Raw genomic sequence first — 13,750 nt, forward strand, 5'->3', positions numbered from 1 at the left:
CCTAATGCTTCCTGCATCCATTCAGTAATCCACTGTATCTTTCAAGGAGTTGCTGTTTTGCTAAAGTTGGAAAGGGTGAAAAGGTGTGTAAATAGAAGCACAAACTGTCTGACATAATTAGATTTAAGAAAGAAGAGACATGTTTCTTGGTCATAGGCATCACACAGTCCCCAAACCATTTATTTTTTGACTGAAGTCAAGTATTTTACTGTGTTTACCCAATTGAAGTATTTAAAATGTGGTATCTCTTATTTTTTAAAGAGAGGCAGTTTTAAAGGCTATCACGAGCATTTGTGGCTCACATGACAGGTTAAATATGATTTTGTCAGGATGTTGGGATACTCTTCTCAGGGTGATATTGCAGGTTACAGTATATTTTTCGTGAGGTCAAAGTAGATTGTCCATTGGAACATTACTGCCACCCTCTGGAAGCTAGAAGGCACAATTAGAAGGATAAATTATTGATTCTTTTGGGGAAAAAGCCAGTACTTTCTGGTTTCTACCAAAACAGCTTCTTAACGTTTTTTTCTCTAATCTAGAGTGAATTTGTTGTTTGACCTGTTTGCTTATGAGATAGGAAGCACTAAAACATTTTTTTTTTTGCATTGCTTTGGAAATTATGCTTTGTTTCTTAAGGGTGGTTATGTTTAAACATCAGAATGTCATTACCTTGTCAGTCACTGCAGTTCCACAGCAAAGCAAGTGTTTTTGTCTTTTCCATCTCATTTGGTGAATGGAAAAAGCTATCTCTCTATTTGACTTTGGCTTGATCCCAGAAACAGTAAGTTTCTATCCCAGATGTCTTCAGCTGTTTTGAGTGAGTCAAATTCTTACCTTATCTGTTGTTGTTTAGAACTGACAAGCTCCTCCACTTCTGATTCATCTTCGCATCAGCAGTCATAGGTGCTTTCTGTTCTTGCACTGGGATGTGCACCTTCTCTTATTTTAGTTGGCGTCAGTGTTAATCAGCCTTCCTCCTATCCATTGGTAGAAGATATGAGCAAGCCGATAAAACTAAAATTCTCTTCTGTTACAGCATCCCAATGGATATTCTCATCTTCATAAAAAATTATTCCAAGTGCTTTTATTCCCTGTAACTTGGGAGTATAAATTGATGTCTGAAAGCTCATGTGTTTTTATTTTTTAAGAAATGTTGCTTGAAAATCAGGGTGAAAACTTACCTTCTTCAATATTGGGCTTAAATTGATGTCCTGCTGTGTTGGTTGCATCAGCAATGATTGGAGTTTTAAAAAATCTTTCTCTAAGAGTTTTAAAACTTCAAAAATTGTCTGCCTTGAGTTTGGTATGGGAACACTATGTTTAGTTTGTGTTGCTGACATGTTGCAAGCCTTAAGTCAGTTAAGGGGCTTGAGCAGTTGGTGGAATCCTCAGTTATGGTGGTCTTTAAAAGCACATTAAAAAAATCTGTCAAGAAGGACGATGAGATTGCTTATGATACGGTCCAGAGAAGGGCTAAATAACCTTTTGCTATCACTTCCTGTCTTGCAATAATTTGTCACAATTGTGTATATTTCAAAATGAAATGCCAAAACCTCTTTCTGATACTGAAGAAGTCAGTGAAATTAAGAATGGAATGGAGCTATTAGTACTTCTGTAATTTTTTTTCAGTTTATTTTTGTCAGCTCTCATTTAGAAAGGTAGGTTTTAAAATGTAAAATGCTATTTCATGTTGTCTACAGAAACTGTATTTGCTGTGCTATTGCAGCTAAGGATGAGCAATGTATTGAGAAATTTCACTTGATCTTAAGCCTGAGTTACCAAATAATGCCAGATCATTATTTTATTAGAGATTTCTTTAGTGAAATGGGGAAAACATTCAATTACTCAAGTGCTGCTCGCTTTCTTTAAAAGCTAATTAAGTTGCTATTTGTTGTGTAGTGCATGAACGTATTGCAGACTGCTCCTAATTTGTTGTTGGAGAGGAAAAGAGCTTTAAGAAGTTTTTTTTTTAGTCTTCACTTGCATATCTTAGGGTGTTTTTTATTATGATTTTATTGTCTTGGTGGGGAGAGTTATCAATATATTTTTTTAAAAATACATTGCTTGAAGTTCAAGTTAACTTTATGAAACTGACCAAAAGCCTCTTCTACCCCTATCTCAGTCCCATTCCAACATATAACAATAGAAGTTCAGTTGGTGAAGCATAATGAATGTATTTGTTGGCTTTTTATGAGTAAGCTACTATTAATTTTTTGCTTCATTCTAATAATGGAATTCAGGTAATGGAAGCTAAGTAAGCCCTGGAGTATAATTAGAAAACAAATTGGTTTCTTGCAAATAGGGTACTATGAATTTGATTCTTGGCTCTTTTTTGGGAAGGAGGCATAAATACTCATTTTACTGCCTTCTAGCTTAAAATATAGTAAAGGTTAAATAAATATGGAGCAGAAAAAAATCTAGTAGTGTGACCTATAAAAGTATAAATGGCCTAGTGTTCTCTTCTGTTTGCACTTTTACAGCAGCACTAAGTAATTTTGTGTTAGTGTGGTAGCGTTTAGCACTGCATCATGTATGGTTTCTGTATTCAAAAGTACATTCATAGCCAAATGTTTGTTTAAAAAAAGCCCAAACGAATGCAACAAACAACAAAAAAAAAACCAACCCACTTAACGAAATAACAAGATTGTCTTTTTCAGAAGTCCCACTAGGTGCCGGCAAAGGACTTTCTCAGACAATATGAGCCTAAGAAACCTTTTGTAGGAATTCTCAATCCCGTTGCTCTTTTAAGACTTGCCTGTCGATTAACATACTGACATGCTAATCATTTTATTTAAGAAATAAGAATCTGTAGTTCTGAAGTGGTTTATGCATTTAGACAGTTATGTAATTATACAAAATAACTTTCTCCTGTAATTGTGCTTGGTAATTCCATTTGCATGCTTAGCTCAGTGTTGTAAAGTTTGCATAGCTGGTCATATATTTGCATGCCATATTGAATTCTAATCAATATCTTCTTCTTGTGGGTTTCCATCAAAGAAGATGAGGTAGTTCAGCTTGTAAGAACAGTTTCTTTCTACCTTGAACAGCTGTTTTTTGAAATTGTTGAAATATAAAAAGTTAGCAGCCTGGGCTGAAAATAAATGCCAAATTATTAATTAGAGTAACTTTTGTGGTTCTAATTCAGTTACACCTCACTGAAAATTAGGAGTTATTTAGCAGGGGAAGTTTTTGCTGTGCAAACATTTAGAAACTGTTTGCTTAACAGCATGTAGATTGCAAGATAATGCCCTGTTTCTTTAAAGTTTTATTTAACTAGTGCAGAGACTTTTTTTAAGGGATATAAGGCTTATTTCACTGGTTTATGCATAATTCAGATCTCAGCAGTTTGCTAGCATGGTTACTATTTGGAAATTCAATCCTAGACTTGATACTCAATTATATGGGACTTCATTCCTACCAACTTCCTGTAATTCTAAACCTATGGGTAAAAATATTAGTAGTCATACGCTGCGGAGGAAAGTACGGACACATTGACTCAGCTAGTGCAGCCGCAGCAGGACTTGCTGTTTTAAACGTGGAATTACTGGAAATTGATTGTTTTATTCATTTATTCAAATTACAGAAGGTCTAATTGAAACAAGGTCAGTAGTGTTTGTCAGTGTGTTGCAACAGAGGTCGTTGGAATGCAAGTGCTTTGTGAATGAATGTTTTCTGACTGCAAGCAGAGATGGTCCAGAAACTGCAGTTCAACAAATGGCTGACATTTCAAGAGGTACAGTTTGGGTTTTTTTAACACTAATGTCTTCTAGAAATTAGGACAAAGACTACAGCTTTTATGGGCTTTTTGCTGTTGTGATGTACAAGCTCTAGATTCTGAGCAGCTGCTTGTAGCCTTTCTGCTGAAAGATATTTGTGGTTTTCATTTGCTAACGTGTGGAAATGAGAACAAATGGCACAACGGTTAAGATTGCATTTTACTACCCAAAGAAGGAACACAGACCCATCAGTGGAAGTCTCTGAAGATGTTTTGGATAGTAACAGTTGTATGTACTTCAAAAGTCTGCAGAATTCTGCACCTAATGTTACACAAATGAAACTGACTCCTAGACAAGTTGCATATGCACCTGTAATGCATAAAGTGATTAATCAAGAGGAAAATGCAACTATTTCTTCACTGCGAATAAAAAAGAGCACTTCACTGCATATTTCCCTGCAGACTAGAAAATCCGGTGAATGTTTTCAGTCTGGTGATGATGTGGCTACAGGCGAAGACTCTTCATTCATTGGTATTGGTAATGAAGAAAATGGCAGTGCTGAAATTGTGGTTGATCATCGATCTAATGATAGCCTTCTGAGCAATACTGCCCTGTGCAATGGCAGCCTTAGCAGTATTGCAGCCAGTGACAGTGGATCATTCAGCAGTGCTGGCAGTGACTATGGATCATGTGCAAGTACCACAAGTGATGGAGGTTCATATAGTAACAGTGTCATCAGTGACAGTGGTAGTGGCACTCTTCTGACAAGTGATTGTACTTCATGTAGTAATGTTGTATATGATGATTCCTCGTACAGAAGCACTGCAAGCAAATGGAATCCCTATAGGAACAACTCATCTCAGGAAGTTCTGTGTAAAAGTAATACTACTTTTGACCAAGATGCTTTGTCAGTGAGGAGAAAAACTAAAATTCCACTGCGACGTTGTTCATCACTGGTTATTTTCCCTAGGAGTCCTTCTAGTACTCCTCCAGCTTCTCCAGTAAGCTCTGGTCTGGTATCACATAGAAGTGCCTATCAGACATCCCATAAACTAATTATTTCTCCCAGTGAGCTGGCACAGAAAGATGATCAAACCATTTCCAAGGGATTCCTTTCAACAGCAGTCAATGGACTTCGACTGTCTAAAACAGTTTGCCCTTCTGGTGAAGTCAGAGACATTCGACCACTTTACTTGAACAGATCGTTACAGGCTAAAAGCCAAATTTTGAGTAGCTCTGAGCAGGCCACTTGTGAAGATGTATATGATGGCTTCTCACGTGTTTCAGTTCACCTCACTCCACGACCATTAGCATCAAGCAGTGAAACGGTTAATAGTTGCTGCAGTCCGGAGTTAAATCTGAACTCCTGTGCAAAATGCCCGCATTTAAAACTGGCACGCAGCACATCAGCATGTTTACCCTCAAAACCAGATTCAGAATGTCACAGTAACATAAATGAACTGGAAAGACAGAGTGCACAGATGAGCAAAGCCCACCATGTTTTGCAAAGAAGTGTTTCATTGGAAGGATCACATCAAAAAGTTTCTTGCTGTTTATCCAGCCTTAAGTACAAGTGTCATAGTGCAAGGACATCTCAGTTGCACATACAATTCAAACCTGGGAATGAAGGAAAACCAGCTGGTGTTAAGAAAAGATATGGAACTTCTAAAAGGGAAATGTCTAGCACTTCTTTCTGGAGGCCCCATAAGGTGAGTGGTCTGGTCTGTAGAAAAATATAACAGTGTTTCACAGCTGAGATGTAACTGGAAAACAATAAAATTTCCAATCAATACTTAAATGAAATTATTTCAGAATTTCCTGGTGGTGTCAAACTGTCTCCACTAGGAAGTTAATGTTTATATTATCTGTTACATTCAATTTTTAGACTTGTTTCTTAGAATATGATACAGTGACATAGGTGACTAGATCTTACAGTGAGATAATTGTTTTTAATGCATTACTGTTTATATTTTCCTTTTTACAGAAACTCAAAGAGATTTTCTTGTCCAGTTATCTAGACATGGAATTATTTAAACTTCAGATGGAGTTATGTAGTTTTAACTATAACTTAACAGTAAATTAATAGTAATTGCTAAAATTGTATGTAAACTGAGTGAATTACTGTGATCTTTTAGATTTTTTTTTTCACATAGGCTTTGTTACACAACAGTTTGCTGCATGTAGAATTAAAGATAAGTAACATTTGAGCAGGCAAACCACAAATGCCATTTGTTTCTGTGTACACCCTGAACCACAGGAATTTTCAGTGTTTCCTTTCTTCTTTTTTTTTTTTTTCCCTTTCCCTCCAACAGCTACTTCAGCCCGAGCAGTACACTGTAATTTAATACCTCTGCCAACAACTTTGCTGTTCAAAGTATAGTACTTGGGTCTAGAAAGCTTATATTAAACTGTTTTTTTTGTAATGAAACTCATGTCCAGCTAAACTGCACAAGTGTGTTTGCTCTTACTGTTAAGGCAATTTATATTGTTAGTAAGGCATAAGCAACAAAATGTGGATTTTAAGACTTGTTTAAATAACTTTGTGAAGACTCGAACGATCAGAATATTCTATATTAGTTGTGAATGCTGATAAAAGTGCAAAAATTAATGCCTACCAAAATTGTTTTAAGATCTCACTCTTCTTGAATTGACACTACTACAATTTAACCAATGTGCGTGCTTGAGCAAAATAATTTGTGCCAAAGATCTATACTTATGACAGGCCATTTCTAAACTAGTTCATCTACTTACCTTGGAGGTATTGGCCTGTAGCTTTCAGTCTGTTGTTGCCCTCAGAGTAATGCCTGATGTTTCTATACTTGTTTTGGAATTCTGTGCTGCCTTTTGCTTAGAGTTTGAAGACAGATGTGCTTTCCTTCTTGTAAAACTGCATTCTGTGTTTAAGCTTCATTATAGAGCTCACAGTGGGTCACAGGTAATCACTGTGTATATTGTTTGGTGACTCTTCATCCCAAAATCAAAGTCTACAGTTGATGGTAAAGTCCACAGCAAGCACAAACAGATTATGATATTTTTGAAGTAGTCTGTATATAGTTATTTCTAACAATATATTAGAAAAAGGAAAACATGTTGAGTCATGCACTTCCAAGTGCAATTTTCATCGACTTGCACTGCTAGCCTCTGCAATCCATGACAGCTGATGTGTAAGGTATTTTATATTTTTATACTGAGTGAATTACATCGAGTCGTAGAATGGTCTGGGTTGGAAGTTACCTCCAAAGGTCATCTAGTCCAACCCCCTCTGCAGAAAGCAGAGGCAATTTCAGTAAACTCAGTTTGGATAGAATCCAAGTTCAGGATTAGATTGTTAGCAAACATTTCCAGAAAACCTTGTAAGACACTGAACTGGCAATAGTTTGTTTCAGTTTCCCAGAACTAGTGTTAAGGGTGGATTGACATAAAATCTAAGGAGACTTAACTTTTTTTAACCACTCGATAGCATAGTTCTGTGGTAGTTGAGTATTTTTGCTGTATTAATGTGGCAGCATGTCTTAAGGTTCCTGAATTCTTAAGATTTCATGTTCTGACTAGAATGAGAGATAAGTTCTAAAAAAATTGTCTGAGTCTCAGATTGTTGTTATCTAGTACTTTTCATGTGTTTGCAAATATTTAGATTTTTGCCATGTCTACCTACAAATTTAAAAGATCTCTGACATCAGAAAACTTGATACTAAAGATTTTATAGCAGTATACTTGTTTCAGAATCCTTTATGCAGCACCAGAAAACTTTCAGTCCTGAAATGATGCTTTCAGTCCTAATGTAAAATTGTTTTCCTATAGAATATTCCATAAAATATGTTGTCAAAAAATTAAGAGCCTCCCCCACCAAACAAAGCAAAAACTGTAGCTGACTTTACAGCAATTCAGCAATTCACTGGAACAAAATAGGTAAATGCTATTGTGTTTGCTGTTAGTCTTTGTGAGAAATATAACGGATTCTGTGGCAATCATTTAATTATGTGGTCCAGTTAATTATCATGGTGTATTGTGACGCATTTAAAAATAAACAACTCCCAAAATATTTCTGTTGACTCCAGTTAGTCTGGCCTAGTATACTGATATGCTGAGTCTGGGTTCAAATTTAACGAGTTGATACTGGAGTAGCATTGAGTAATGTCAGCTATCTGTACAGAGCAGTCATGAAATCAAATCACTGCTTTGGTTAGAGACTCTGGAGTCCAAAGCAGTGAAAGGTCTATGAATTCTTTTCTTGCGTGCCTAGCTACTTGACTTCATCCACCTCATATCAGATTTCCTCCTTTCTATAATCAACAGCTTGTTAAAGGCTGACCTTAAAAAAAAAAATTGAAAGAACCACAAAAAAAAAAAGAAAATCAAGCTGCTCTGTTCCTGTGACAACTGGCCTTGGATTGTTTTTCAATTTAATTAAGAATGTGGAGTGGTGATGGCCTACTTACCACTGCTCATCTTTAATAGAAACTCACTGAAGAAGTTCTACAGTAGACAATGGAATTCTGTTTATGCGAATCAGAAGGAAGAAGTAGTCCATGATTACAGCACTGAAGGCTATCCTTGAGTTCTTATTTCTGTTTTTAATTTATTTTTCAGTGCATCTGTTTTTTGCTTAGGGTATAAATAGATCTGCAACTAAAGCACTTTGACATCACAGGTATGAATTGGGAGGATAGAAGTGAGTAAAGGAATAGTTTACATATTATCTTATGTATGTAAACTTTAAGAGGTAGAGGGTAATGCAGAAGCAGTGACTACAGCTTAACTTACTGCAGACCATAAACAGTGTTTATCTTTTTAACAAGTAAAATGTTATGCTGACATCCCTGTTGACATTAGCCATTCCTCCCCCATCAGTGTCACTGCTGGTTAGAAAATATGAGTATCATAAATGTACTTTAAAATCTGTTTCAGCAACTGGATACCTTTAAAATAATTCTGTATGCAGTTAAGGGAGTCAAAGGGGGCAGGTGAAGAAAGATTATAGATGCAATACTAAGCAAAGTACCAGCTGACATCTCTTTATCCTATTGTGCTACAATAACCTTATTACCTAGTAATTTTTATATTGCTCAGTATATCATGTTTTGAAGGATATAACTAGAAATTACACTGTTTATGATCAGTTGTAAGCAAGCACCTGATTTCATCCCTTATATAACAATTACATGTAGGGCTTTTATAAATTGTACTGATTTATTTTCCCTCTTGCTTAAATGCAGATTTTTGTTACAGCTTCTCCACCTTTCTTCATCCCATTTGCTTTTGATTAGCAATCTTATTCGAGGGGAGAAAGAAGATTACACACAAAGCATGTGATAAACCTTACAGCCAGCACTAACTGTGAACAGTTCCTGTGTGGAAGTGTTAGCAAAGGATGTAGTCAAGTAATAGTGTTTGGTATTGGCTCCATCACTAACATTTCCTTGTCACTTTTAGCAAGTTGTATTTGGCAACAGTGAGCTATGTGTAACTTTCAGAATATGTTTGTGCTGTGAGGAGCAGTGTCGAAGCTGTAGCAGAATACTTCAATAACCCTTTACATGAGAGCTCTACCACTTTGTACTCACCAGCTGATATTACACATACATATCGAAGAGGAGTTTTACTCGATTGTGTTCTGCACATATTATGATTAACCTCATTCTGTTTTTAGTCTGAACTGAGTTTAGGTTTCTCACATCAAAGAAAGGGGGAACTAGAACTGAAAAACCATGCCGAGCAGAGCTTCTGAAACAACTTATGTAAATACTTAGTTACCCAGCCTTCAGGTTGATTCATGTCCTTTTGGTCTGTCAAGAGAGTGGGCAGCACTGATGGTGTGACTTTTTCAATGTAGCCATAAGCCGTAGTAATTTCCTCTTAAGGCTTAGTATACCTTTGAGGATGTGTTACAGTAAAACTTGTTCCCAAGGCAAGATAGTAACATAGTTCTCTTTAGTCTTTGCTAGCCAAGCAACTTGCAGACTTGAGATCTCTTTGCTGTCAGTGAGAAATGAGTTCAACATGTTGGGTTAAACAAAAGCATAAAAAAAAAATGTTATGGTGATGTAAGCATTGTTTCATAAGACAAAAGCCCTTAACAACTAACATTTGTTGAAATGCTAACTATATGGAATAATCTTTTGATCTGTTAAGATTCCCTTACTGGAGGAAGGTGCTAAGTAGTATGCTGATATTTTTAAATGACCAAAAGAGGAACTACAAGGTACTGCTACAGGCCAATCTGGAAGGAAGAGTATGTGGAATAGAATTAGTAGCCATGACACATTTTCAGTTTACAGGGAGGGAGACCAAACACTGGTTTCGTAAAAAGTTTTGTCTTGCAAATCCAACTAAGCCATGACATGCAAATATGGGTGAGCTGGATAATGCAGGACACTGAGCTTTTAATAGTATTTGACAAGAACCCTTAGCAAAATTTCTGGAAAATGATCTCCACACATTGACGTTCCTCACTGATGACAACTAATTAAAACTTAAGAAAGCAAAGTGAGAATTAAGCTGCCATCTGTGAAGTTGCAGAAAAAAAATCTTGTGATAGTGAGTGACTAGACAGCAGAATGGACAACTTGAAACTCAGCGTTGATGAATGCCAAGTACTACACGCAGAGGAAGAGCGTCTAGCAATGCGTGTGTGGTAATGGTCTCCCATCCTCATCAGGGAATAGTTTGTCATGGCGAGTGACTTGCTGAAAATGTCAGCTCAAATCTCACTGACAGTTTAAAAGGCAAATTGAAGGTTAGGATTTATTAGGAAAGGAATAAACTGACAAAATTAAGCAGCATGGAGTTGCACAAATCCATATGCACATATTTCTGGTCATCCTCTTCAGGGAGAATGTAACAGAACTAGAAATACAGCAAGAAGGGCCATGAGATTGGGCTAAATTTTATGTGAGCAGGCACTAAGTTGACCAAGGGCTTTTCAGCTTTGAGGAGGGGAAAGAGGTGAAATACAGGGAGTTTTATAAAACTGTAGCTCAGGGGAGGTCAATTTAAACACAGAATCCACTCCAGTAAAAAAAATACATTCTCTTACATGTTGCTGAGTTCACTGCTGTAAGATGCTGTGCATACCAAAATAAGTGGATTTCATGAAGAGGTTTAGTAAGTTGAAGGAAGATCTGCCCAAGATTATTACATTCTCAATATGTATTTTAACATCAGGACCAGAAAGTCTGTGATCACTTGTTGAAAACTTTAGAATATAGCAGAGGAAGTACTATTCTTAACTGCTGCTTTTGTAATTTCTTAAGCATCTGCTCTTCGTCGCTACTAGGGAAAGGATGTAAGGGTACAGAGAGCGTTAATCTGACTGGTAGTCTCTTTGGTGCCTGCTCAGCCGTTTAGGATCAAGTGGTAGAAATGCTCTTTCAAGATTTCCCCTCACCCTGGGCTGAGAGTGGTGTTCTATGTTCCAACACATGTTTTATCATCTTTTAGGAGTGGATGATTTCGAAGTACTGAGCAAGCAAGCAAAGCTAACTGGCCTTTTCAGGAAAGTAATTTGCTTATGACTGACTTTCACCCTTGTGTGAAGGGAGCTACCTTCTGTTTCTATTAAGTGTCCCTGTTTCAAGTTAATTTTCTTCCTCACTGACCCTGTGATGAGCAGAATACACTGATTTGGGAATGCAGTCAGCTCAATTCAGTGTTAATGGGTCTACAATCAGCTCTTTCAAGGGAGTACATCACTATTTTCTGATGCAGCAGTTTATGGTAAGCTGAAAAATCTACAGATAAATGCAATTGCTGCTTTTAGCTGTATCAACTGTAACATAAGCAGGAATTAAGAAGGACTTCAGCAAATTCCTGGCTGAAATTATATACAAACTTGTTAGAGGTGTTGAAGTTAGGGCATATTAAAATGCAAATGGGACACTCCAGCTACTCAGTAAGAGGAATGTGGGAAGAAATATAGAACTGGATTGTTTTAGCCCTAGAGGTTTCCTCTAGCGATTGGTGATTTTCCTAGCATAAGAGAGAAGGTCTTGTTCAGTAATGTGAAAGCAAGGAAGGTTTTTTGAAGTAAAAAAGATTCTGGAATTTATTATAAACATTGCTTATTTTTAATAGAGTTTCTGCCTTAGTTGTTTACAGTAACCACTGTTTCTAGTAAGCTTGATTTGAGACAGATACTTAATTTGTAAGAAATAAATCCATGGTGGTTAGCATCTAGCAAATTACAGGCAAATAAAACCCATGTCTAGTGTGGGGAGTGTAATGAAACTTCAGTAAGAAATGTTGTTGAGCTTATCTGAAATAGAATGCAATAGTGCTTTTGTTGTAGAAGTAATTGTGGGTGGATTATTTGTGTTGTTGCCTTGTCATAGAGGTTGAAGCATCCAAGGCCAGTTCTCATAGACTGTTTTTGGACAGGTAGGATTTATAACTTCAGCACGGCACAATTTAAGACAAACCAGTAAATTCTGCTGTGGCAGGGTTATCTGTGTGTTTACAGCTGGCAGCAGTAGATTTAGACTTGGAGCCGGGAGAGCACAATAGGTAGGGCCAGGGACTCCAGATCGGTAGGGCTGAGGACTCATGTGGAGTGCAGAAGAGCATGGGGTACCACAGTGTGGCTGGCAGCAAGCGGTAGCTGTGCGCTGGTGCAAAGGCACCGGGAATTTCCTGAGAATGTGGATCAACAATACACTTAAGAATGCTTCTGAAAGCTGGTGGGCTAACTTTGACCATTCTGCCTGTATCCAGCCCCTCCATGTTCACTGAAAACTCCTTAGAAAGGGTCAGTTACTTGTACAGCCTGAGCCAACTGCTCAAAGTTATGTTTAGGACTGGAAAATGCAAATTCCATGTCCAGCCTGATTTTGTGCATCTATGTAGCAGCATACTGGACCTAATGAGCCACCTGGAGTGAGACCATGATGCAGAGACCTTCCTTCTTGCTCTGAATAACAAAAAGTTGTTTGTGTATTGAGTCCTTAAGCTAAGTGTATTAATTAGTCAGTGCCATTAACCTGTCATATCTGGTTTATATGTTGCTCTTTTCAGGGAGCAAATTTTACATGCAGTTTAACATCTGATAGACTCTACATTTTTTGGGTGTTTTAAGCTTTATGGTGTTCATTGGTGAAGGTAAAAAGTGCACCTGGAATTGTCAGTACAGGAGTTTGTTTGAAGAATTTTATTTGAAGTCCTGAGATGTGGCACAAAAGCTTTCACAACCACATGTGAATGTGTGTTTCTACATGACTATGAAGTTAACTGACGTGATGCTGGGACTAGCTTGTCAAAATAGCAAATAATTATATATTTTATCCAAAATAGCTTCTTTTTTTTTTTCTTTTTTCTTTTTTTGTGTATTGACTGGTTTAACAGAAGAGGCCAGATCTCAATTTGCTTTTGACTTTCAGTAATACATAGTTCTACTTTTTATATGGTAGCTTGTTTGGCACATCTGTCTAAAACCAAAAAGCAACTCAAACTCCTCATGAATAAAATATACACATTACTAACTTTGGTCTTGTTCTCTGTTTGTGCTGTGCTTAAGTATGCTTTGGCTATTCAAAGACTCCTTGTCTTTCTATGACCTGTGTGAGAATGAGTTCTTGTATGCAGAAAAAACACTCCAGCCATCTTAAACTGAATTGCTAATGAACTTTTAGGCACAAGTTCTCATGGCAGACATTGAGTGGAGCAATATACAAATGTTATACAATTACTGTAGACTAAATATGGGCTTTTAAGGAAGCTATCTATAAGATTCTGGTTCTATGTGCACTCCTAAGTTATAAATGGAGAAACAAATGACACTTCTGCTGTGGTCTTGGAGAGCAGTTCTCTGAAAATATCTTTGGAAGCAAGGGAGAATTAATGAAAATAACTTCAGTGTTATTTCTGAATGCTGTCTGTTGAGCAGATGGTGAAATTGCTGAGGCATGTTATGTTGACACCTTGCTGTTGAAGCAGCAGCAGGGCACAAGATTCTGCAGAAACAGATGTTGTATAATAATGGATGTAACAGTCCCTATTTTCTCTATTTTGAAAATACAGACAGGTTCTTGCATCTCAGTATC

At 37.0% G+C, this 13,750-nt stretch overlaps 1 protein-coding gene across 2 annotated transcripts in view; it reads left to right on the forward strand.

The window, feature by feature from the left end:
* Positions 1-13,750, forward strand: part of NEDD4 (NEDD4 E3 ubiquitin protein ligase) — a 54,200-nt gene that overhangs the window by 15,559 nt on the left and 24,891 nt on the right. Inside the window, exon 1 of one of the 2 annotated variants that reach the window (XM_064157563.1) lies at positions 3,911-5,425. The exons of the other annotated variant lie outside the window; for it this stretch is intronic. Coding sequence (XP_064013633.1) covers positions 3,911-5,425 — 1,515 coding nt within the window. Of the gene's footprint in view, positions 1-3,910; positions 5,426-13,750 lie in introns of those variants that run through there. 2 annotated transcript variants of the gene reach the window in all.

This window comes from Pogoniulus pusillus, chromosome 17, assembly GCF_015220805.1.
Source record: "Pogoniulus pusillus isolate bPogPus1 chromosome 17, bPogPus1.pri, whole genome shotgun sequence".
Taxonomy (NCBI): Eukaryota; Metazoa; Chordata; class Aves; order Piciformes; family Lybiidae; genus Pogoniulus; species Pogoniulus pusillus.